Source organism: Hoplias malabaricus, chromosome 10 (assembly GCF_029633855.1).
Source record: "Hoplias malabaricus isolate fHopMal1 chromosome 10, fHopMal1.hap1, whole genome shotgun sequence".
Classification (NCBI taxonomy): Eukaryota; Metazoa; Chordata; class Actinopteri; order Characiformes; family Erythrinidae; genus Hoplias; species Hoplias malabaricus.
The window spans coordinates 28,426,514-28,449,934 of record NC_089809.1 but is presented as its reverse complement, the minus strand read 5'-3'; the positions used below and the strand labels follow the sequence as shown (position 1 = coordinate 28,449,934).

The following is a 23,421-nucleotide window of genomic DNA, read 5'->3' as shown; positions in this document are numbered from 1 at the left end:
AACGAGAAGGTGCCTACTGATTCATGAACAGCAGCAGCAGTGCAGGGGTAGAGCTGGAGCTCAGCCACCTATTGTACAGCCATGTCCTACAGCCAGGAGGGATGGCAGTCACAGATAGTCCACACTAATCCATTCACATTTCTCATATCAATTTAATTTTACACAATGGCTTAGAGCTGGACTTTTTTTTTCACCACGTTCATCCCCTCCCTTGACCTATTTTCACAGCTGGGCTCCTAGTGGAAGAGAGTTTTAGATGAGTACTATGATGCTCTGTTGTTCAGCATGACTCAAATCCTAATCAAAAAAGATTAGTTCAGGCTAATAACACACACATACACACACACCTGCCTACATCTGGATGACAAGGACAAGGGCTGAAGGAACAGACAGACTAGATTGGATGTGTTTTTGTGTATTGCTGCTTGCTGAGCTTTGTGAGACTTCTTCCACTAGAGCTGTCTGCAGTGTTACACCAGGTCAAATAATGTTGCTTACATGAAGGATGCCAAATAAAGGAACTTGTTTTTTTCCACTGTTCAGCCTCTGTGAACCCCCCCCCCCCCACCCCCCGAACAAAAAAAAAAAAAAAAAGAACATTCAGTAGCCTCAAGATCTAATCATTTTTTATACTGTGGACTGCTTAATGACCGAAACCATGTTCATGACATAACATGAAGTTTCAGCAGTATCCCTGTTAACTGTCTGAATGTAGTTAATGTCCTTATAAAAAATAAAGAAAGAGTCAATAAACAACACAACATTTTCTGACTTGTGCACAGGAGTGTGACCAATACAGAAATGAGGGTGGCGGTTGGGGGGATTACTATTACTTTAGATTGTTGGTATGTATTCAAGGGTTAAAGAGCTGACGATCTATAAAGAAATCCTGCTTTCAGTCAACAGTCTTGCTGTTCATTAAGGTTAATTACGGATTAGAGTTTGTCTCTGATTAAATCAAAGAATGTAGGTAGATGAAAACATTTTTAAAAATAGGGAAGAAGATAATGAAAGCTGAAGATTGAGGAAGGATTATGCACTTTTGACAAAGCTGGTACTGTCTATCAACTGTATATGAGAATTGTTACGTCTTAAATTCATTTACATGGGGGAGGTGGGTGCAACAGATAAAGATGCAATGTTTTGTTATTCATTCATTCATTATCTGTAACCGCTTATCCAGTTCAGGGTCACGGCTGGTCCAGATCCTACCTGGAATCATTGGGTGCAAGGCAGGAATACACCCTGGAGGGGGCAGCAGTCCTTCACAGGGCAACACACACACACCTACCAATGTGTGTTTTTGGACTGTGGGTGGAAACTGGAGCACCCAGAGGAAACCCATGCGTACACAGGGAGAACACACCAACTCCTCACAGACAGTCATCCGGAGTGGGAATCGAACCCACAACCTGCAGGTCCCTGGAGCTGTGTGACTGCGCCACTACCTGCTGCACCAACGTGCCGCCCATTTTTTTGTTATTTCTATAATTAATATTTTGGAAAAAAATAAAGTGTTTTAGAGACCAATATTTACTATTTCTTGTAGGACTCGTGTTGGGTTGGTCTAATATAACCTTTTGTCTCACAACCTTTATTATAATTTCTAATTATCTCCTCAAATTTTTGTGGTGAGTGCATCTATTTAACCTTCATATGTCTGTAAGAGATCAAACATATCAGCTAATTAATGTGTTTGCAGAACTATAATTATTTGTTTCAATTTATGATATGGCTCCTTGGTGGTGAAGTAATGGCTGTTGTTGGACAGATCATTGGTTCTTTCCCTGGTAATGCATCAATTGTCCAAGGCCTGGAGACCTCTCTGGTGGGTAGAATGGCTCTCCCCATCTCACATCTCGCTATTATAGGGTGGGTAAAGCAAGAGAAGAAGTGAATGAGATACATAATGGATGTCACATTTAATAATTCCACTGTAAATATCACTTATCACTTTATTTTGGTTTGTTCAATAAGAATTTGCAGTTTTGTTTAAAATATATTTCACTTGAGTTTGGAAGCCAAAGACATGTATGTGTGCATTGGGGTTGGGTTTTTTTCATCTTCAAAAAGAGGGCACTGCACAAAATTTTTAGGTACCGTTGTAACATCCATCCATCCATTATCTGTAACCGCTTATCCAATTTAGGGTCGTGGGGGGTCCAGAGCCTACCTGGAATCATTGGGCGCAAGGCGGGAATACACCCTGGAGGGGACGCCAGTCCTTCACAGGGCAACACAGAAACACACACATTCACACGGACACTTTCGAGTCGCCAAACCACCTGCAACGTGTGTTTTTGGACTGTGGGAGGAAACTGGAGCACCCGGAGGAAACCCACGTGGACACGGGGAGAACACACCAACTCCTCACAGACAGTCACCCGGAGCGGGAATCAAACCCACAACCTCCAGGCCCCTGGAGCTGTGTGACTGCAACACTACCTGCTGCGCCACCGTGCCACCCCCGTTGTAACATATTACAACATATTTTGCTCCACTGTAACAACAACAAAAACCAGCCTTTAAATCTGGTCAAACCCAACCAAAACAAAGAAAGCACCCCCAAAAATGGCATTGGTTTTTGTGGACATCCCGTTTCATCTTAAATATTGTAATTATTCCCTTAGGAATTAAAAGACAAACTAGTACAAGTGAGTGAAACATCACAATGATTTTGAAGCTGTAATATTAAGGTAAAAACACTACATCATGTTCCTTTAACAATAGCTATACATTCATTCATTCATTCATAGTCTGTTACCGCTTATCCAGTTCAGGGTCGCTTTCATGGAATCACTGGGCGCAAGGCAGAAACACACCCTGGAGGGGGCGCCACTCCTTCACAGGGCAACACACACACACACACACACATTCCATCACTCACTGACACCTATGGCCACATTTGAGTCGCCAATCCACCTATCAGTGTGTTTTTGGGCCGTGGGAGGAACCTGGAGCACCTGGAGGAAACCCACGCGGACACAGGGAGAACACAGTAGCTATACAGTTTATCTCTATTGTTTAATTATCAACTAATTTAACTAATTACTAAACCATTTAACTATTAAACTATGGTTCACAGATCTCAAAATTATTATTATTATTATTATTATTATTTACTTTTGCTACTTAAGTAGTCACATTTTACAAAATACGTCTTTTTTTACTTGAACCTGCGTAAAATTATAGGTATGGGAATATTATTACAGTGGCTGAGACAATGTGACAGGCTGCGAATATATTTTAAAATGGATATCTCTACTGTCACTATAGTACAGAATTTCCATTCCACCATGGCTTGACAACGACGTACAGAGACACATCTAGATTTAGCCTATCTCTATTTGCACAGTTATCCAAACGTGAACTATATATGTTTACAATGCACGTTTTTGCTTGAGCAGCAGAGTTAGGAAGCAGCACGCTTTTACTCTGCTGACGCTGCACTGTTATCCAAACATATGATCTCAGGGGGGGCACAGCGCAGAGGCATAGAACTGAAGATTTCACAGCAGCCAACGTTTCCTCTGACAGCCAATTCAATCGCCACTTTTGTGGGGCACCATGCTGTGGTTCATCATTTGTTTAGGTCCCTAGTGTGACCGTTGGAGTGTCTGGATTGGATTAAGCTAAAGAAGAGACAGATGCACTCTCCAGCAGAAACACATTTGAGCTCTGCTCTGGGAGTCCTTATTACTCATTAAATTATTTAGCCACACATGACAAATGACTGATGGATCAGTTGCCATTTTATTAAATTTGGAAAGGGCAAAGATTACATTGAGCAGCCTTGCAGCAAAGATTCAATAATCTGAGTCTGTGTGTGTGAGTATGATGCAACTGAGTAGTATAAAGGGTAGTCTGTATGAGGCCTCTTCTCAAATTATGTGCAGTTCTTACTACCTCAACCACACTCTGGGTCATCCAGGTTTGTTCAGACAGTGACTATCCCCAAACGAGTCAAGATATAGTTACTGTGCAGATTTTGCTTCTTTAGTTTTGTATTTGGGCAGCACTGTGGTGTAACAGGTAGTGTCACTGTCACAGTTCCAAGGTCATGGGGTTCTGGTGTAGAGACCCTGCTCAGGTGATTGTCTGTGAGGTGTTTTCTCCACATATATGTATGAGTTTCCTCTGGTTTTCCTCCCACAGTCTAAAAACACTTATTGGTAGGTGGACTGGACTTGTAAAAGTGTCCATAGTGTATACACACACACACACACACACACACACACACACACACACACACACACACACACCCTATGTCAATATTCAGCAAATAGTTAATTTATTAATACACCAAGTTGCAGAACTGAAGAGCAAACTCTGTAGACCAAACAGGGTTTTACACATTTGTAGTAATTGGAAAATTATGTAAATTTGCTGAACTGCTCCTTTAAGCATAATGTATACTAAAGCAAAGAATGTTAAGGCAAGATTGCACACAAGCATTTCCAAAACTAATGCTTTACTGAATAGCTAGCGAGTTCATTTATTCATATACAGGCGCAGACAGCTTATGTATTTTCCCCATCCACCCTCTGCCTTCTAATGCACCATCACCACCTAGAGGCTAGAATGTAGACTTAAATGAGTTCAGAGTGATGTAGATGACTCTGAAATGACACTGAAAGCTTTATAGCATTAAGTAAGAGTTTACTAATATTAATATTCAGAGTGCCTTGTTTTTCAAAACCAAAAAAATGTGAGAACCCAATTTCAAGGCACTTGAAAAAAACAACAACAACGCAACAAACAAAAAAATAACACATGCTGTGTGCCGCATACGGAGAGAATTACACCCTGAAGATACCCATGCAGACATGGAGAGAACACCCCTCACAGACAGAGTACTGAGGCAAAGTTTGAACCACAGAACCCTGTAACTGGATGGCTGTATCAATACCTGCAGCGACAAAGTGGCAGAATATAATCTTGTAGAAGTTGTTAGGTATGCAGGCTATGAAAGACGTAAAAAGAATATGAATACAGCTTTCAGTTTAATGTTTGGAACAATAAACATTAACCCATTCCAGAAAGTACTATTTCTTGGTTTGGTATCATCACAATACATTTCTATTAGAGACGGAAGTTTAGAGGCATGGGAGAATTTCTCTTTGAAAGTACATATTTGAAAGTAGCACTCTGCCATTTAAGCTGTATAAGCTGTTGTACAAATGAGAAATTAGATTAGGATTGCATTTGAAGCACCAGTTAAGCACTGCTCCCTGCTACTGACTCAATTAAATTTCTGTTTTTATAACATTAAAGATTGGCGAAAGAAGAAATAATACCACTGTATCAGAATATATTAATGATAAAATATCAGGTGTTTTCATTATGTTCAAAAACAGTGCTTAAGTCAGTATATGATTGTCATTTTTCATTTGAAACAAAGTTAGGTGTATTTAGCACCAGATAGACACTTCAGACATTAAAACAAAAACTCCAAAATACTTTAGATATTAAGGTTTTAAAGACTCCAACAACTGAGGTATATAAGACATCACCTACTCTAAAGCTCTGAGATTCTGTCATGATAACCATCTAATCACATTTAAGTGAAGTTTACATGTGCAGGTGTACAGAACAGAATGTCATAAAAAGGTTACAAAAATATTTTCCCTAAGAAAAAATAAAAGCTGGAGTTTAGAGAATTATATTCTCTTTTGTCATTGTTGGCAGAATCAATGCATATTTTAAGCACTATATTGAACTGGTCAGCTACAATCTGACAACATTGTGCAAAAAAGCAGAACCTACTGCCAAAACCCTTCTGAGAATTCCACAGTTAAAGTTGGTTATGGTGTTCAAGTCACTTTTAAAAGATGTTAACAGCTTTAACAACCAAACAAAGATTTAAAAAATGAAAATCAGAGGAAACAGTAAATCCAACACATAAAAATGTAAAAATAAACTTCTGTTTTTTAAGCTATATAGTATTTCACCATTGTCATATCAAAACAATGTTTTACCCTTTACACTGTCTGAAGAATGAACATGTTAATTATCCTATGTATTTGCTTTCTTCTGTAAAGTTACACGGTCTTGTTAGAATAGAAGCAATGGTTGAATGCTCAAGAATTGACATCATTTTTCTACTGCCCATGTTTAGAAAACCGTAGAGAGTTTTAGTGCTCAAACATCAACAGATTTCACATAGAATCAATTGCATTAGGATAAGAAATAGAACTGATCCTGAATTAGTGGCCGCTTTTTAAAGTCAACTGTTAAGTCTATAATTTCCATCCTGCATTTTTTTTAATCTCGTTAGAAGGAGCGTCAAGGATTCCACTCTCACTTTCCTTGTTTTTGCGTGGTTTATTGCTGTCAACCAACTTCTGCGACATCACCTTTTTTCTCTTTTTTTGCTCTGTCTTCTCTTTCCTTTCTGATTCTGACTTCTTCTCTTGCACCACTTCCTCCGCTTCCCCCTCCTGACTCGGTCCTGGCCTCAAGCGAAGCACCTCCACTGCAGGGCTCTTGTCCCCAAAATTTGTGCTAAGCATAGTGATCCCAGTTGGGGGCCCTACAATCATGGCCTCTGCTCTGCCCACAGTGCTGGTCGGCAGCAGGGTCAGCATGTCCACGGGCAGCCCAGCTATGGTCGGAGACTGGCTAGAAGAGGGCAGAGTGAGGGGAGACAGTACAGTAAATGAGGAGGAGGAGGAGGTCATTGCACTGTTGGGACAATCTCTCTGTAGCCTGGACCTCTTGAAGGACGTGGGTTTAGATTCATGAAACATTGTCTTCTGCTTATGCTTATCCAGCTGGTCAGCTAGAACTTTGGGAAAGTTAAGAAAAATTTCATGAAACAAAGCTAAATAATGGTAAATATCAAACTGCAGTACTTTTGTAACTCTGAACAACCTTTATCTTACCACTCAGTGTGGTATGAATTTGATGCTGGTTGTCTTCAGTCTTGCTCCTTTGCAGGTCCAGGACCTGCCGTACTGAGTCCAGTAGACCAAACATCTGTGTAAGGGTGGTCAGAACTGCTGCATCTAGTACACACACACACACACACACATGTCCACATGCACATGCGCACGCACACACACACACACACACACAAACACACACACACACACACACACACACACACACACTTGACAGTAAGTTAACACATTCCCCAAAAGGAACACATTTATATATGTGGCAGTTTTCTGCAAACTGTAGTGCACAATTTCCATTTATTTGACATAAATATGACATAGTTTTGGGTGGCACGGTGGCGCAACATGTAGTGTTGCTGTCACACAGTTTTGGGTCACTGTTTGTGAGGAGTTTGGTGTGTTCTCCCTGTGTTCGCATGGGTTTCTTCTGGGTGCTCCGGTTTCCTTCCACAGTCAAAAACACATTGGTAGGTGGATTGGTGCTCGAATGTGTCCTTAGGCGTGAGAGTGTGACTGAATGCATGAGTGTGTGTCTCCTTGTGATGGACTGGCACCCGCTCCAGGGTGTGTTCCCGCCTTGTGCCCAGTGATTCTGGGTAGGCTCCGGACCCACCGTGACCCTGAACTGGATAAGTGGTTACAGACAATGAATGAAAGAATGAATGAATGAAAGTGAATGGAACTGGATTTTATTTTAAGTCATTATAGACCATTCGTAAAGAAATTTTGACACATTTTAGAGAAGCTGGTGTTTTCAAATGATGTCAAACAATGAAAAATAACAACAATGGAGATGTAAGCTTTGGATCCAAAAAGAAATAAATATACACCAATCAGCCATATTGTTAAATCCACCTGCCAAATATTGTGTAGATCCCCATAATGCTGCCAGAACAGGTCAGAAACCTTGGATAGAGTCCACAAAACTCTGAAGTTTGCCTGTGGTAGTTGGCACCAAGAGGTTAGCAGTAGGTACTTTAAATATCAAATTTGTGAAATTTAAAATGATTTTTTGTGGACGTGGAGCTCCTACCAACACACAAACTGTGAAATAAAACAACCCACACAGATCTTTGTGATGGGATAAAATGAGAGACTCTGATTTTGTGCCGCATCTCGCATAGATGGCCAGCATTTCAGAATTGTTCCACCTTCTTGTCTAAGTCTTTCAAATCAGAATGCTGCACCCGCATTTATTTGAGAGCACAAGACAAGATTAAACTGAGCAAAACAAACACAAGTGCTGAGGAAAAGATAAAATGCAGAACTTCTGCTTCTCTGTCCTCACTTCTTGCTTTGAACTGAGTTGTGACTCATTCTCATTTTAAGGTGTTGACAATGATCATTCTGAAGAGGGGCTGTTCAGACAAGGGAGAACAGTGCTGTGTTGATTGATCAGTGTTAACTTGTGGAAAAAGGAAAATAATATTGCATTATTATTGAACTAATTATTCTTTACATTAATACTGTATGACCTCTTTAAAACACCAGAGTTCCTTGTCCCTCACATCCCGCACATGGCCAATAAAACTGAGATCCCTGGGAATTAGGAGGCCAAGTCAATATCTTGAACTCACTGGCAAACAACTTTTTAACTTTTTTTTTCAAGTGTGGAAGGATTCTGGTCTGTAACAATGTTAAGGTATGGATACATGTAGAAGGTACATCCACATGGACCTAGTAAAATATTGTCCAGTGCATCACACTGCCTCCATTAATTCTTCCCATCGTATACGACACTTATTCACTGAGCAATCCATATAATGTAAAAGCAAACATGATTCATCAGTCCATGCCAGTTTCTTCCATTTCTCCATAGCCAGGTTCTGATGCAGATGTTGGACAAGGGTCATCTTGGACACATGGGCTGTTTCCTTGAATATGCAGCCACAGACACATCAAGCTGCAATACACCGTGCTTACACCTATCTATCATAGCAAGCATTTTCAGCCATTTGTGCAACAGTATCTCTTCTGTGGTACATCACTGAGCCTTGGGCACTTATTCTCCTCTCCCCAGTTCACAAGCTGTCCTTCCTCTGACCACTTTTATAAAAGAAAAACCATGGCATACTAGATGATCTGACATTTTCTTGACAGTTTTCTTGCCATTACAATCCTACTTTTGTCAAAGTGGGTCAGGTCCTTGGCCCTTTGAAAAGTTCTACTGGAACAAGATAATCAGTATTATTCACTTCACATGTCAGACCTTTTAATGTTACAGCTGACTGGTGTATAGCAAAGTCTGTGGCAGAATATTTTCTGTCCCCACCTGCTTCCTGTAAGTTGGCCTGTTCACTACGGCGCTCCACTCCCCTCAGCATGGACAGCAGCTCAGAGCGAATAGTGGACACCACGTCACCCATCAGCCCCATCTCAGCAATGCTCTTCCAAAGACTCAAAGTTTCATCTGCAGACACACACACACACACACAAACACACAGAGCACAAACCTCATTGATATGTAGTTGTATGGAAAGTTAACATGTTTTGCTTTCAAAAATACGTTTGGTTTAAATTTTAAATGTAAATTTAACATATCGTTTACATGAAACAACCTAAGCATTCAGATTTTTGCTACTTTAGCGCACAATTTCTATTTCATACTTTCTAAAATAAGGCAAAGTATGAAATGTGACCATTTGTGAACAGGCCACAATTTGTGTGTTCAATGTTAAATTCAGCAAATAAACAGCAACTGTGTTCTAACAACACACTGTGTTTTAAGAACACATAAAGGAGTGTGTTTTATGTAGATGATAGTTATGTTTTTTGGTGTTGTAGTTTGTTTGTATTTTTATTTATTTATTTTTCTTTTCTGACAGACTCACCATATATATTTTCTGTGTCTATCCTGACCTTTCCGTTATGTGTAGGGGTCACCTGAGGTGCGTAGGAGTTGCCCACATGACTGACTGTCTCCTCAGGCCTGTCCTCTGCACTGTAAACCTGCTCCATGACTGAACAGAAACAGCATATAAACCATACACCAGTCAGTGGTACTCCATATGCAGACTTCAGTCCCGCTCTGGAACTTAATGCAATTTATTACAGACCAACAAAATAACATCAGAAAATAAATAAAACTATCATTGCAATCAGTCTAAATTTCTCTTTTCATATCTTATTGTCCAGTCACAGAGCTTGTAAATTATTTCTTTGACAACAATGACATACTCAGCAGAGAGTTGGTTTGGTGAATTGTACTCATCAAAAAACTGCTTTGCAACTGACAAAGGAAGGTTAATATCACATCCAAAACTAAAATGGCATCTTCAAATTTGCTCTGTACACAGAAAAGGAAAATGAACAGTGAAAACCAATCATTTAAGGATGAATGGATTGAAAAATATGCAATAAATTGTCTCGCTTATTTGACCACTCTGAATCTTCAGCTCTGTGGAAATTTTGAAAGTAGACTATTTAATTCATATCCCTGCCATATGCAGCATTGCCACTTAGTCTCTACCAAGTGATATCTGTGATGGGCTCACAAGTATAGTAGCTTCTTTACCCCAGTTCAGAATAAGATTTTCCACTTCCCTCACAAGATTACATTCACAGCCCCGACATCTGCCTGTTGTCACAGAATCTCACGGGTTTCATCGCTCAACCTGGACAAGAATCACTTACCCTGACAGGGAAGGGCCTACTGACTGAAAGCCAATTCACACAAAATGGACTTCAGAAGAGTTTTTATAGTCATCTGTCTGATGTAACAGATACACTTTCATATTAATTCAGCATTTCAAGTCCACATCACATCCATCAAAAGGTGGGTCCTTCCATACTTTGTGTCAAGACTATTTTTATTACTTGCATATGGGAGGAAACTGTAAGTTTCAGAAAGATCAGTTCAAATCACACACTCCCTACACCCCACTTCATCCAACACTCTTAACTATGTTTTAAAAAAATAATAGACTTAAATGTGCTGATTTAATCTGCCTAGTTGCAAATCAGCTCCTGTAATGTATGAAAAACAAATAATGTCAGATTTTTATTTTAAGTTTATTTTAGGAAAAATCACTACAACTGAGCTGTTAATGAAAAAGATTTTAGGGTGTAGCCAAACTTTAATTCTAGGGATTATTAAACGTGAAATGGAAATATAATTTACTCGAATAGCTTCACTTACCATGGAGTGCAGCGCAGGCAACTGCCTGTAAAACAAGGTACTCTGACATATATATATATAAAACATGGTGGACAGATATTTGTGTATATGTGTATAGTATTTTAAATGTTATTATTTTCTGAGCCTAGCATCATCAGAAACAAACACTTTAATTTTTCCCAATGTTCCAGAAGATGCTTAAGACATTGATGGGTATGGTGAGTGAAGCAGTGTACCTGGTGGAGAGGAAACAGGTGTCTGCAGCACACTGGGGAGAACTCGTGTGCTATTGATCAATAGATCAAACTTAGTGCTACGGCATGAATTTGTGCACACAGTCTCATGTTGGTAAAAATCGATCTGACCCGAGTCCATCATCTTCCTACAGGAAACACAGAAGAGATGGCAGTAAGATTTGAGTGGTACAACTGTTCAGAAGACAGAGCAGTTGAATATAAATGACATTCTGCATGCTGAATAGGTGAGTCAAGCTGTTAAGTCATGAACTGTATGATGTCCACATACTCCAGCTGCCAGTATGAGGATGGGTAAACAGCTTAGAAATACATTCACAAGAAAGGAAAGGCTGGACTATTGCAAGATTTGATTTGTGCCATATTCTGAGAATATGTCTTTAATCTAGTGCTAAAATTTTAACCTAGTGCTATGAAAATGGTAAATGTACAAAAATCATGATATCAAAGGTCAGTTTTTCTCTCTGCATCCTTATAATTATAATGATTTAAGGTAAAACACGGTAAAAATATGTACTGTTTAGAAATGCAGACAGAGTGGGAGCACCTGAGCATCACTCCTCCAAGCCTGATGGCCCGCTTCCAGTCCTTGAGTGTAGCTTTGCCAGCCAGGTGCACAAATTGCTTGGGGCTAATAAGCTGATCATTGAACTAGAGAGGAGAGAGAGAGAGATTGAGAGAGAGAAAGAACCTCAGTGTCCAAACACACTTTACAGGTCTGGGAAAAGTGCCATACCGCATGAACTGTAAAAGTGTTTTGTTCATTAATTTCAGCTGTTGAAAATGAAAAAGAATGACCAATTATACATTTTAGATAACAATACACAACCACAATTTTCAGGTGATTACATATTGAATGTACTGTTGGATTCGGTTCTGTGGTCTGAGTTGTGGAAAGATTTGGAAAGACAGTCTTTCATGAAGTCACTCTCTGGATCCTAAGAGATTGAAATAAAATGTTTTAAATTATGTATATAATGAATATAATAAAACCAACCTTAACACATTTTGCATTGATTCCTGGACAAACAAACTTCTTAAACAGAAGCACTGCCTTGCTGTCTCCACAAGTGATTGGATACCCATATTCAATCTCCTCTCCCTCTGACATGTCTTCTTAAAAAACCCAGCACATTTATCAATTATTCACAAGAGAAATGTAATGCATCAATTCGATGATTATGTATGTACAGTTGAGGTCAGGTGTTGACATACTCCTAGACTAAAGACGTTCAAATTCTGTTTTTCACAACTCATTTCATTGTCACCATACGGTTATTTTGTCAAGTCAAATCACCTACTTTGCTAACATCAGAGGCCATTTTAAACTACTGAAGAATGGCAGTTTTTAATTTTAACATTAAGAGTGCTACATTGCAACAGAGTGAAAGACTGCCATACCAAATTGACAAAGCAGCTCCTTCCCTCCTAACATAAAAAAGCCAGATTAAAGTTTGATCATGAGCACCAACACAAAGACCTAAGCTTTTGGAAACATGTTCTTTGGTCAGATGAATATTTAACTGTTTGGTCATAACGATCAGTGGTATATATATAAAGCAAAATGTCTGAATATTAAACCAAGGTCACCATCCCAGCTGTGACACATAGGGAAGGTAGCGCCCGGTTGTGAGGCTGTTTGCTGGAAAAGTTACTAGGGCACGTCATAAAGTAGGTGAAGAAGGAGTAAATGAGGAGGATCATTTCGAAATACTGAAGGAACAACTCATGGTATCAGCCTGAAAGCTGAAATTCACGTCAGGTATTTCATAAATTGGTCTCTTAGCTAATATTTTGAAATTAATTTTTATGAAAATTAAGTACATGTCCTAATTTAAGTAACACATGGAACGTATGGTGACATGAAATAGGTAGAGTTGTGAAAGAATGTGTTTGAAGGTTTGAATGTTTTTGGCCTAGGTGTATGACTAGATAAGCATTAAAATGATATGACATGATTCAAAGTACTCTCTTAACTGCGCTGAAAAAAACAATTCAAGTCATACCTTGTGTCTCTACAGCCAAAACGGTTGTGCCTGCTTCTCCAATATTTTCATGTGTCCTATAGAGGCAATTTAAGTAAAAAAAAAAATTAAAGAGAACATCTACGATTGTGGGGAACCACTGGTCTCTGTGTTATTTATTTTTTACATTCAGTAGATCTTCATCTTTTAAGGTAGAATGGTATGTTTGAGGAAAAAATTACTGTTTTTTGTATGTAGCTGAAGTTTAACTTGTCTGTATTAGTCAGTGTTTAAACTACCACAGGAACTCATTTAGTTGTTTGGTTTTGAAGCACTTTTGATGGTGGTACAATTATGTCACTTTTGAGGTCTGTGTTTACTGCCATGCTGAATTTGGAGACATTTTCAACTTATGTAGTCCAAAATAGTCAATACTGCCTATTTATGGAGCAGGCATAGAGCAATATATTCATCTCAGTTCATGCTAGGCTTTCTCTTCAGCATCTGGCCAATCGAGGAACCTCCAAACATTTAAAGGTTTTGAGGTCCCTCTATCCACTTGTTACATGTGATGCCACGTGTGACGTTTTGCCATTTTCAGATCAAGTCGTGTCTTTGGTCCCATCTCATACATTCATAAGGCATGTGTTTATGGTTTGCATAAAGCTGAATATCTCAATCAATTATGTTATCTTCATTAAAAGGAATGAGCTAAACGTAAAATGAAGCAAATGTGTCTTTGGCAGCACTGTTTGCACATTTGCAGCTCATCCTGATCTGTGTGATCTCCAGTGCGGACTGGCTGTGTGCTCTGCCTCTGGGAGAGAGAGCTGCTGCAGCTCAGTCTCTGGGAGCCGATGAACCATAGAGAGAGAGCTGTGTTTTCCTCAGCTGTCTCTGGGAGCCAAGGGACCATGGAGAGAGAACCATGTGTCCCATTGCTCCACCTGTGGAAGTACAGGAGCCACGGAGAGAGACGTCTCCCACTCACGGTCAGTCCTGGTGTTCTAACGAGATGCATTATCAGTAATCTAATATAAAGTAACTGCGGTTTGTAAAGAAAAGAGCTAGATTTGATGCCGGACATTTTTTTTTTCTTCACAATAATTTGCAAGAAGGTCTGAAAAGTCACTAAATCTATTGGCAATATCACTAACTTCACAAGGTTGATACATCACGACTTAACAAGTGGACTGGCTAGATGCTAGAGAGAAAGAACTGGACTGAGACCCTTGTTTTTATAGTCATTTAATGACACCAGGATTCCAAAAATCCAGCAGACTGGTTTTGAGGATGCAAACCGTCTGATTAGCTAGCAAATGGTGAATGGTCAAAGGGTCAGAATTGTATAAAACATGTTTTTTAATTAAAATCTTGAATGTTGCTTTTAAGTAACTGCTGCATTTCCATAATTACAACAAGATTCTATTTTATAGACATGTCTCTTTGGGCTGTGTGTCAATGACTGGGTAAATGCATAAAGCCCTGTAATGGACTGGCACCCAGTCCAGGGTGTGTTCCTGCCTGGCTCCCAAAGACTCAGATGGGTTCCCTGAACCTGAACACCCTAAACAGCATGAAAGTGTTACAGAATAAATCGAATGAATAAATGAATGTTCTTTATTAGAATAAATTTTGACTATTACAACTACATTTTAATATAAATACAGTAAGTATCTGGAGAATGTGTTGTTTTCAGTAAAATTATACGTATTGTTTATGGAAGAATACAGTTAGAAGAACATGATTCGTTCCTGACTACTTATAGCATATTCCAGTGTTTACATGGATTTGTTCAACACTTAATTTAATTTAAGGAATCTGATCAGATAAGCCAGGTATTGGACAGCATTTGTAAAAACTTGATGTCCTCAAGGAACTAAGCTAACACACTTGCGTATCCTAAAAGCAATTTGTACTTATTCCAACATATTTTGTATTTATTCCAACATTTTGTACTTATTCCAACAAAAATAATCATTTACTATCTAGACATGGAAATATTCTGTGAATCTCACCCTTGAGAGATGGACTGCAGGTGTAGGATGAGCTGAGTCTTATGGCTGTTACTGTGACCCTCCTCCTTCACCACCACTATATCCCCCACTGACATTATAATAACAAGGTCCAATACTGAGGTCACTCACAACACTGGAGAAATAAACAAAACACTCCTTTCAGATCTCAGAACCTTTAAAAGCCACCTTTTTTTCAATATTTCTTAGAATTAAACCTGTCATAAAAAATAATAAAATGCTCAGGCAACCACATTCAGTGCTGCCAGAAAAACATAAATAATGGATGTAGGACCTGCTCATAAAATATGGGACATCGTCAGAGCCCGCTATATTTTCAATGTCAAATTTCCAGTCAAATGGCAGTTAAAGGAATCCATTTCCAGGATATATTTCTGATTAGATTTAACTAAAATAGCCCACTTGCAAAAGGAAACGAAAGTCAGACAAAACATGGAAAAAAGAGTTTCCAAAAACTGTAGGATTAGCTGTCAACAAGCAGTGGACAAAAAGAAATGACATAGCTTCTAAGATGACATAGTTGTTTCGAATAAATTGTGGCCATAAAATAATATAATGATGCCACAAAATAACATTGTGGATTATAATTTTATTCATATGGGCAGCACAGTGTTGCAGCAGATAGTGTCGCTGTCACACAGCTTCAGGGATCTGGGATTAGGAGTTCAAGTCCCGCTCCAGGTCTGTGAGGAATTTGGTGTGTTCTCTGCGTGTCCGCGTGGGTTTCCTCTCACTGGAGCGGGACTCGAACCCCCTGTTTCCTACCGCGGTCAGGCCATCTGCACTTCGTGAAAACGCAGTCACGCCATCTACACTAGTATTTCCTGTGCGCATCTACATCGCGGTTTACGGTAGAACGTGTGAGAACCAGAGGGGGGACTCGCATAAAAGCGATATTTAAAATCCATAAGAAATGGAATTTAAAACATAATTCCACATAATTCACTACAGTTAATATTAAAAACAGGCCTGATTGGCTAAAATAACAGTTTGCACCCCTTAAAAAGTCCAGAAAGGTCCATAAAATGGAGGGAATTCAGTTTCCCTGAAATTAAAATTAAAAATCAAACTTACCAGAACATTCTACTGTTGTATTGAAAAACATGTCCTCAGGTACACAGGGTATAATATTTATGTGTATTTATTGTAGGAATTTGGAGTAATAGGCTTGAAAAAACATAAAAATGATGTTTAATTTCCATATATGGCCAATTTTGAGTGCTTTTAAATGATTAAATCAAACTGTTACCAGACCATTACACTGTAGCCTTAAAGAACACGTTCAAGAGTACCCAGATTATAATGCCCATACATTTTTACTGTAAGAATGTGGAGTAATAGCATTACAACCTTCATAAGAATAACAACACAATTCCAGAAATTGCAGAATGCTGAAGGCCATAAAATGGTTAAAGCAAACTGTTACCAGACCACTCCACTGCAGCCTTGACCGACATGTTCTCAGGTACCCAGGGTATAATTTTCATACATTTTTACTGTAGGAATTTGAAGTAATATCATTTCATATGTCAGTAAAAATGGTTTAATTTACAATATCGCAAAATTTTCAGTGCTATTAAAGGGTTACATCAAACTGTTACCAGACCACTCCACTGCAGCCTTGAAGAACATGTTCTCAGGTACCCAGGGTATACTTATCATACATTTTTACTGTAGGAATTTGGAGTAATATAATTTCAAACTCACAAATATGGTTTAATTTACAAATACTGCCAAATTATGAGAGCTACTAAAGAGTTAAATCAAACTGTTACCAGACCACTCCACTGCAGCCTTGAAGAACATGTTCTCGGGTACCCAGAGTATAATTTTCATGCATTTTTACTGTAGGAATTCAGAGTAATATTATTTCAAAATTCATAAAAATTGTTTAATTTGCAAATATTGCAAAATTGAGAGAGCTATTAAAGGATTAAATCAAACTGTTACCAGACCACTCCACTGCAGCCTTGAAGAACATGTTCTCAGGTACTCAGAATATAATATCCATACATTTGTACTGTAAGAATGTGGAGTAAAAGCATCGCAAACTTCATAAAATTAACAATACAATTTAATAAATTCACTTCCTGAATCGGGGCCTTGTCATGGCCGAAGGGCTTGTGTGATCCAATGACTTCCAGGGCAATGTCTTTGGGAGCTGTTAGCTCCCAGTAGGGTCTTCAAATACGAACAGGCCTGGACAAAGATCTAGACAAACATGTTCCAAATCGCATACCTATGAGTACAACATTTAAAACTAAGTGTACCCTGCCTGGGAGAGGGTTACCGGGACCTAAACCTGGAGCCAGGCCTGGGGGTGGTTTTCGACAGCGAGTGCCTGATGGCCGGGCAGGTCACGTGACACGGCTGGGCTCAGCCTGAATAGGCAAGATGGGAGGATCAGGTGGGCTCACCACACACAAGATCCAGAGTAGGGGTGGGTGCAATGCCCATCGGGCACAGAGTGGGGGCGAAGGGGCCCCTGGTGTCATGGAGCTTGGCAGCAGAAACTGGTTTTTGGCAGGGAAACTGTCCAAGCTGTGCTCAGTAAAGCTGGTGAAACTCTGAACTCGACTGAGCGTATAGTTGGACGTTGGAAGTAGCATTTTGAGGAATTCCTTAATCCAAGAGACATGCCTCCTAGACAGGGGGTAGAGCCAGAAGTGTCTGGGGTGTCATCTCCATTTCCTAGGCTGAAGTCACTGAGGTGGTAATAAAGCTTTGCAGTGGCAAAGCCCCAGGAGTGGATGAGATTTGCCCAGAGTTAATGAAGGCACTCGATACTGTGGGGCTGTCTTGGATGACACGCCTCTTCAATATTGCATGGACCTCAGGAACTGTGCCTTTGGATTGGCAAAGGGGGATGGTGGTCCCCATTTTGCAAAAAGTGGACCGAAGAAAGTGTGCCAATTATCATGGCATCACACTTCTCAGCCTCCCTGGGAATGTCTATGCCAAGGTGCTGGAAAGGAGAATCCATCCAAAAGTCGAACCTAGGATTTTGGAGGAACAATGCGGATTTCGTCCTGGCCGTGGAACTATGGTCCAACTCTTTACTTTTTCACAGATGATTGAGGGGGCGTGGGAGTTTGCTACTCACCTTTACACATGTTTTGTGTATTTGGTGAAGACATATCAGTTCCCCAAGAGATCCTTGCATTTTGCAGCAGAGTGTAAAGCTGTCGGTATGCGAATCAACACCTCCAAAGTCTGAGGCTATGGTTATGTCCCGGAAACAGATATCATGCTCCCTTCAGGTAGGGGGTGAGAACCTACCTCAAGGGAAGGAGTTCAAGTTCTTGTTCACGGGTGATGGGAAGAGGGATTTTGAGGTTGACCATAGGTAAGGTGGAGTGTCTGCAGTAATGCGGTCACTGTACCGGACCATCACGGTGAAGAGAGAGCTGAGCAATAAAGCAAAGCTCTTAATTTACCAGTCAGTATAAGTACCCACTCTCACCTATGGTCATGAGCACTGGGTAATGACTGAAAGAATGAGATTGTGGCCAAAGCAGCCAAAATAAGTTTTCTCAGACGGGTTGCTGGGCGTACTCTTCGTGGTCGTGTGAAGAGCTCAGTGATTAAGGAGGAGCTCAGAATCACTGCCCCTTCATGTTGAGAGGAGTCAGTTGAGGTGGTTCGGGCATCTGATAAAGATGCCTCCTGGACACCTCCCACTGGAGGTATACCAAGCATGTCAAACTGGAAGGAGGCCCCAGGGCAAACCCAGGACACACTGGAGGGATTATATCACCCGGCAAGCCTGGTGACACCTGGGCATCCCGGCTGGTAGAACTCGCAGAGAACAGAGACATCCGGGCTTCTTTGCTAGCCCTCTTTCGGGTCGCCACCATGACCCTGAAATGGATGAGTTTCCATCCTCTCAATGCAAAAGGAAAGCTCCTCCCAGAGGGCTCTTCACCCTATCATTGAGAGTATACCCAGAAACTCACCCTATCATGGAGAGTATACACAGAAATTTGAAAATTTGTGTCATTCTTTGGATCATTACCCAAAGCTCATTACCACAGGTAAGTTTGCTTTGAGATCCAGTTCAGGTGGTTAAAACAGTAGATTCAATGATCATTTTTGGTGATCTTTTCATGCTATTACCTTTGCTCTAAATGTATAAAGCAAAAACTCATGGAAATGATCACCTATGCACCGGATAATATATTCTTCAAGAATGCAATTGAGGTCTCTGGTAACAACTTGATTTAACCCTTCTGTGGCATTCAGCATTCTAACACATTTGAAGAGCCATTTTGAATTATTTTTGCTTTAAATTCCTACAGTAAAAATACTTAAAAAGTATCCATGTGTACCTATGTTCTTTAAGTCTGCAGTAGAGCTCTCTGGTAACAATTAAATGTATCCCTTTGATTGCATTTATAACTCTGCCATGCATGGAATAGTACTGTCATTTTCAGGAATATTAAATTATTATTACTCTAAATTCCTATAGTGCATATACTTAAAAATTAGACCCTATGTATCTGGGTAGATGTTCTTCAAGTCCGCAGTACAGTTCTCTGGGAACAGATTGTTTTAAATATTTGTCTGTAGATTCAAACATTTACACAATGAATCCATAATTTTCAGGATATTCAAATTACTATTACACCCAATTATTACAAAAACAAAAAAAAAATAAAGTAATAATTTAAAAACTTTGATATGTTTTAAAAGCTCTCAAAAATATTGCAATCTGTGCAAATTTTACATCAAATTTATGAGTTTGAAATTATATCTTGCCAAATTCCTACTGTAAAAATGTATGAGAATTATTCTCTGGGTACCTGAGAACATATTGTTCAAGGCTGCAGTGGAGTGGTCTGGTAACAGTTTGATTTAACCTTTTAATAGCATTCAAAATTTTGCAATATGTGCAACTTAAACAATTTTTACTGACATTTGCAATGCTCTTACTCCAAATTCCTACAGTAAAAATATATGAAAATTATACCCTGGGTACCTGAGAACATGTCGGTCAAGGCTGCAGTGTAGTGGTCTGGCAACAGTTTGATTTAACCATTTTATGGCCTTCAGCATTCTGCAATTTATGGAATTGTGTTGTTATTCTTATAAGGTTTGAAATGGTATTATACCACATTCCTAGAGTAAAAATGTATGAGCATTATAATCTGGGTACTCTAGGACATGTTCTTCAAGGCTGCCGTGGAATGGTCTAGTAACAGTTTGATTTAACCCTTTAATAGCATTCAAAATTTTGCAATATGTGCAACTTAAACATAATTTTTACTGACATTTGCAATGCTCTTACTTCAAATTCCTACAGTAAAAATGTATGAAAATTATACCCTGAGTACCTGAGAACATGTTCTTCAAGGCTGCAGTGGAGTGGTTTGGTAACAGTTTGATTTAACCATTTTATGAAATGCAATATCTGAGTTTTTCAAGCCAATTACTCCTAATTCCTACAGTAAATACACATAAATAGTATACCCTGTGTACCTGAGGACATGTTTTTCAATACAACAGTGGAATTTTCTGGTAACAGTTTGATTTTTAATTTTAATTTCAGGGAAACTGAATTCCCTTTCTGGACTTTTTAAGGTTTGCAAACCGTTCTTTTAGCCACTTTCAATATCTGCGTTTTATGCGAGTCCCCCGAGGTTCTACCGTAAACCGCGATGTAGACGCGCACAGGAAATCCTAGTGTTCATGGCGTGACTGCGTTTTCGCGAAGTGCAGATGGCCTGACCGCGGTGGTTTTCTACCGCTCACCGACGGTGCAATACACCACGCCACCACAGACAACATACATTCACATCCAATGAATGAATGAATTAGTTAACTTTAATTTTCAGATAATGTATTCCTGATGTTGTAAACTGAAAATCAAGGGAACTGGGCTTTCTACAAATCTACAATTTGTTCTGTTTACGTTGTCAAAACTATGGACTAGCCAACCCAGAGCTCAGAACCAAACACTACAATGCAACTAATTTCTAAGACTAAACTTTAAAACAATTTTAGTTGCACAGAAGATGGCTGTATGCTGTGAGAACCCCCTAAAGCTTCGTTTTGACCGTGAATACTTCACAGTGACAGTGTTTCTCAACTCGGGATACAGCTCTATTATTAAACCGGAGAGCAGAATCATGTGGGCACAGTGCTCGCGTGCGCACCGCTGCTGCTCGACCTCAATCTAAATCTGTTTACTAACACTGTGATGTCTCCCCTGAGAGGAAATCAGGAGAAACTGCTTAACTTGTTACTCAATTGTCCAACCGGCTACTACACTTCAAACTCCCAGCGCCATCGCAGCCCTTTCCTGTTTGAATTATTTTGCTTTTTCTCTTCTCCATACGCTGCACGCAACCCGGCGCTCGTGCGTGTGAGCGCGCTGTCGTCTCTCTGAGCTCAGATCACTCCGCTGCACTATAATCCACACTGTGGACAACAACAGTGACAGAAGTCAAACACTTACCAAGATACAGCCGTGATCTCTTACCTTTCTTCTTTACTACCTTTTCTCTTCTACCGTCTCGAGCGCATCGTTAGCTGGTGGAGCCACTGTGCGCGTGCGCCGTGCCGCTCCGCTCCACTTACTGCGCGCGGAGGCAGCTGAGCGCTGGCACGAGGAGCGGCGCCTCGCACGCGATCCACACACACGCACTCACGCACACACCGCTCATATACACGCGCTCAATCTGCGCGCTCAACAACAATCACAATGTAGAAACATGCGCATACACATGCGGTTAAACAATTCGTGCAAAAAATCTGAACAAAAAATCTGACAGAATTCACATTTCTGTTTGCAGCCTCTGTCCATTAAGTTTCCATTATATATATTTATATATATATATAATGTCTGAGGTTACCACCTAATACCTAAATTTATCGAAGTTAATAAATACTTTATTATGTTAAATTAAGTGTGCTGTAGATTTAACAAATACACGATATACAATACAAGGAGAATATCAAACAAAATTCATTTCACACTAACTCACAACAGACGACTAGTCTCAGTCCAGCAGTGACAATGAAGGCTTTCAAAACTCTAGCAACCCTGATGTGTCTGATCTACTCATACCAGCACATCACACACTAACACGTCAGTGTCACGACAGCACTGAGTATGATCCTCCACCCAAATCACACCTGCTCTGTGGTGGCCCTGATCACTGAAGAGCAGAATAAAATGGGTATAAGAAAGTATGAGAAACAGATGGACTAGTCTTTATCTTTAAATATAGAACTACAGAGTGCTACATGTGCGTGATAAAGTGGACAATGAATGTAAATATGTAAATACAAGGCATTATATATATATATATATATATATATATATATATATATATATATATATATATATATATATATATATATATAAAAAACAAACCGCCTACCACTAGTTGACCATTTCTACTAGTTCACCTGAGTCTACAACTAACACTGTAGCCTACCTGTAACTCCTGTAGCCTACCTGTTTTCGTCATGTCTGTATTTGTCCTGCAGAGGGCGACACAGGCAAACTATTCATGAAGGCGGGTGATGTGCACCTTTACATTTTCTCTGATAAACTGTAAGCAGACGGTATATATGAATAGCTTAAAACAATGTCAGGGCCCTGAAATAGTTTTAACTCTAAATAGGCCTGCTCTCTTGAGGGTGTTGTAAGCTATAATTTTCACCGGAAATTACTTCAGAATAAATGTAAGTTGGTAAAACGAAGTGAAATTCATTTTAAATAAATGCAGTGAGCATGCTATAAACTGTTTAAGCGCTTAATTATCGGTGTAGATACTAGCAGAACGTCTTTTCAACATTATTTTCTTTTTCTTAAACATTTAATTCCTGTGTACAAAGTTAAATGAACGGGGAAGCCCTTCCAGGTAAATACGCCCCCAAAGACCCCCAAAGGTCCAGGGATGATCCTGGCAATGCTAATACTAATTGGATTCCTAGGATTTCACCTTGTTGTAGAGAGTATACTGGTTGTATTCACACCTTTCCCCAGAAGGTGGCAATAGAAGCTCGTGCAGATGTTTCTAAACACAATAGTTAAAGTCGTCCATAGGAACGTGCTCATCTTCTCGACTTGATTTACACAGAAATCATTCTTTGGAGGATTTCCCTGCACGTATCTGTGTTTATTGTGTTGATCTTTGTTGA

The 23,421-nt window shown here is 39.6% G+C and overlaps 1 protein-coding gene across 4 annotated transcripts; it reads right to left on the bottom strand.

Annotated features, from left to right (window-relative positions):
• Window positions 1-3,825: 3,825 nt before the first annotated feature.
• On the bottom strand, window positions 3,826-21,847 carry LOC136708686 (glucocorticoid modulatory element-binding protein 1-like). Of its 4 annotated transcripts, none has more exons than XM_066683396.1 (10): window positions 21,752-21,847; window positions 15,253-15,385; window positions 13,277-13,332; window positions 12,268-12,386; window positions 11,818-11,921; window positions 11,253-11,398; window positions 9,731-9,859; window positions 9,172-9,309; window positions 6,885-7,007; window positions 3,826-6,787 (listed from the first exon to the last, which is right to left on the bottom strand). In XM_066683396.1, the coding sequence occupies exons 2-10, from the start codon at window positions 15,345-15,347 to the stop codon at window positions 6,240-6,242; spliced, it is 1,458 nt and encodes a 485-aa protein (XP_066539493.1). In that variant the 5' UTR covers window positions 15,348-15,385; window positions 21,752-21,847; the 3' UTR covers window positions 3,826-6,239. The 4 variants fall into 4 exon arrangements, with proteins under 4 accessions (XP_066539493.1, XP_066539492.1, XP_066539494.1 ...); XM_066683395.1 differs by having other exon boundaries at window positions 21,728-21,768; XM_066683397.1 differs by having other exon boundaries at window positions 12,268-12,383; window positions 21,728-21,768.
• Window positions 21,848-23,421: the final 1,574 nt, after the last annotated feature.

Bases quoted from the DNA above. Each gene is read 5' to 3' on its own strand.
- LOC136708686 (XM_066683396.1), bottom strand. From the start codon at position 15,347: ATGTCAGTGGGGGATATAGTGGTGGTGAAGGAGGAGGGTCACAGTAAC. The intron at 12,387-13,276 runs GTATGACTTGAA...GGGTTTTTTAAG, and splicing joins TTTGGCTGTAGAGACACAAG to AAGACATGTCAGAGGGAGAG. The intron at 11,922-12,267 runs GTTGGTTTTATT...TCTCCTCTCTAG, and splicing joins TCAATGCAAAATGTGTTAAG to TTCAATGATCAGCTTATTAG.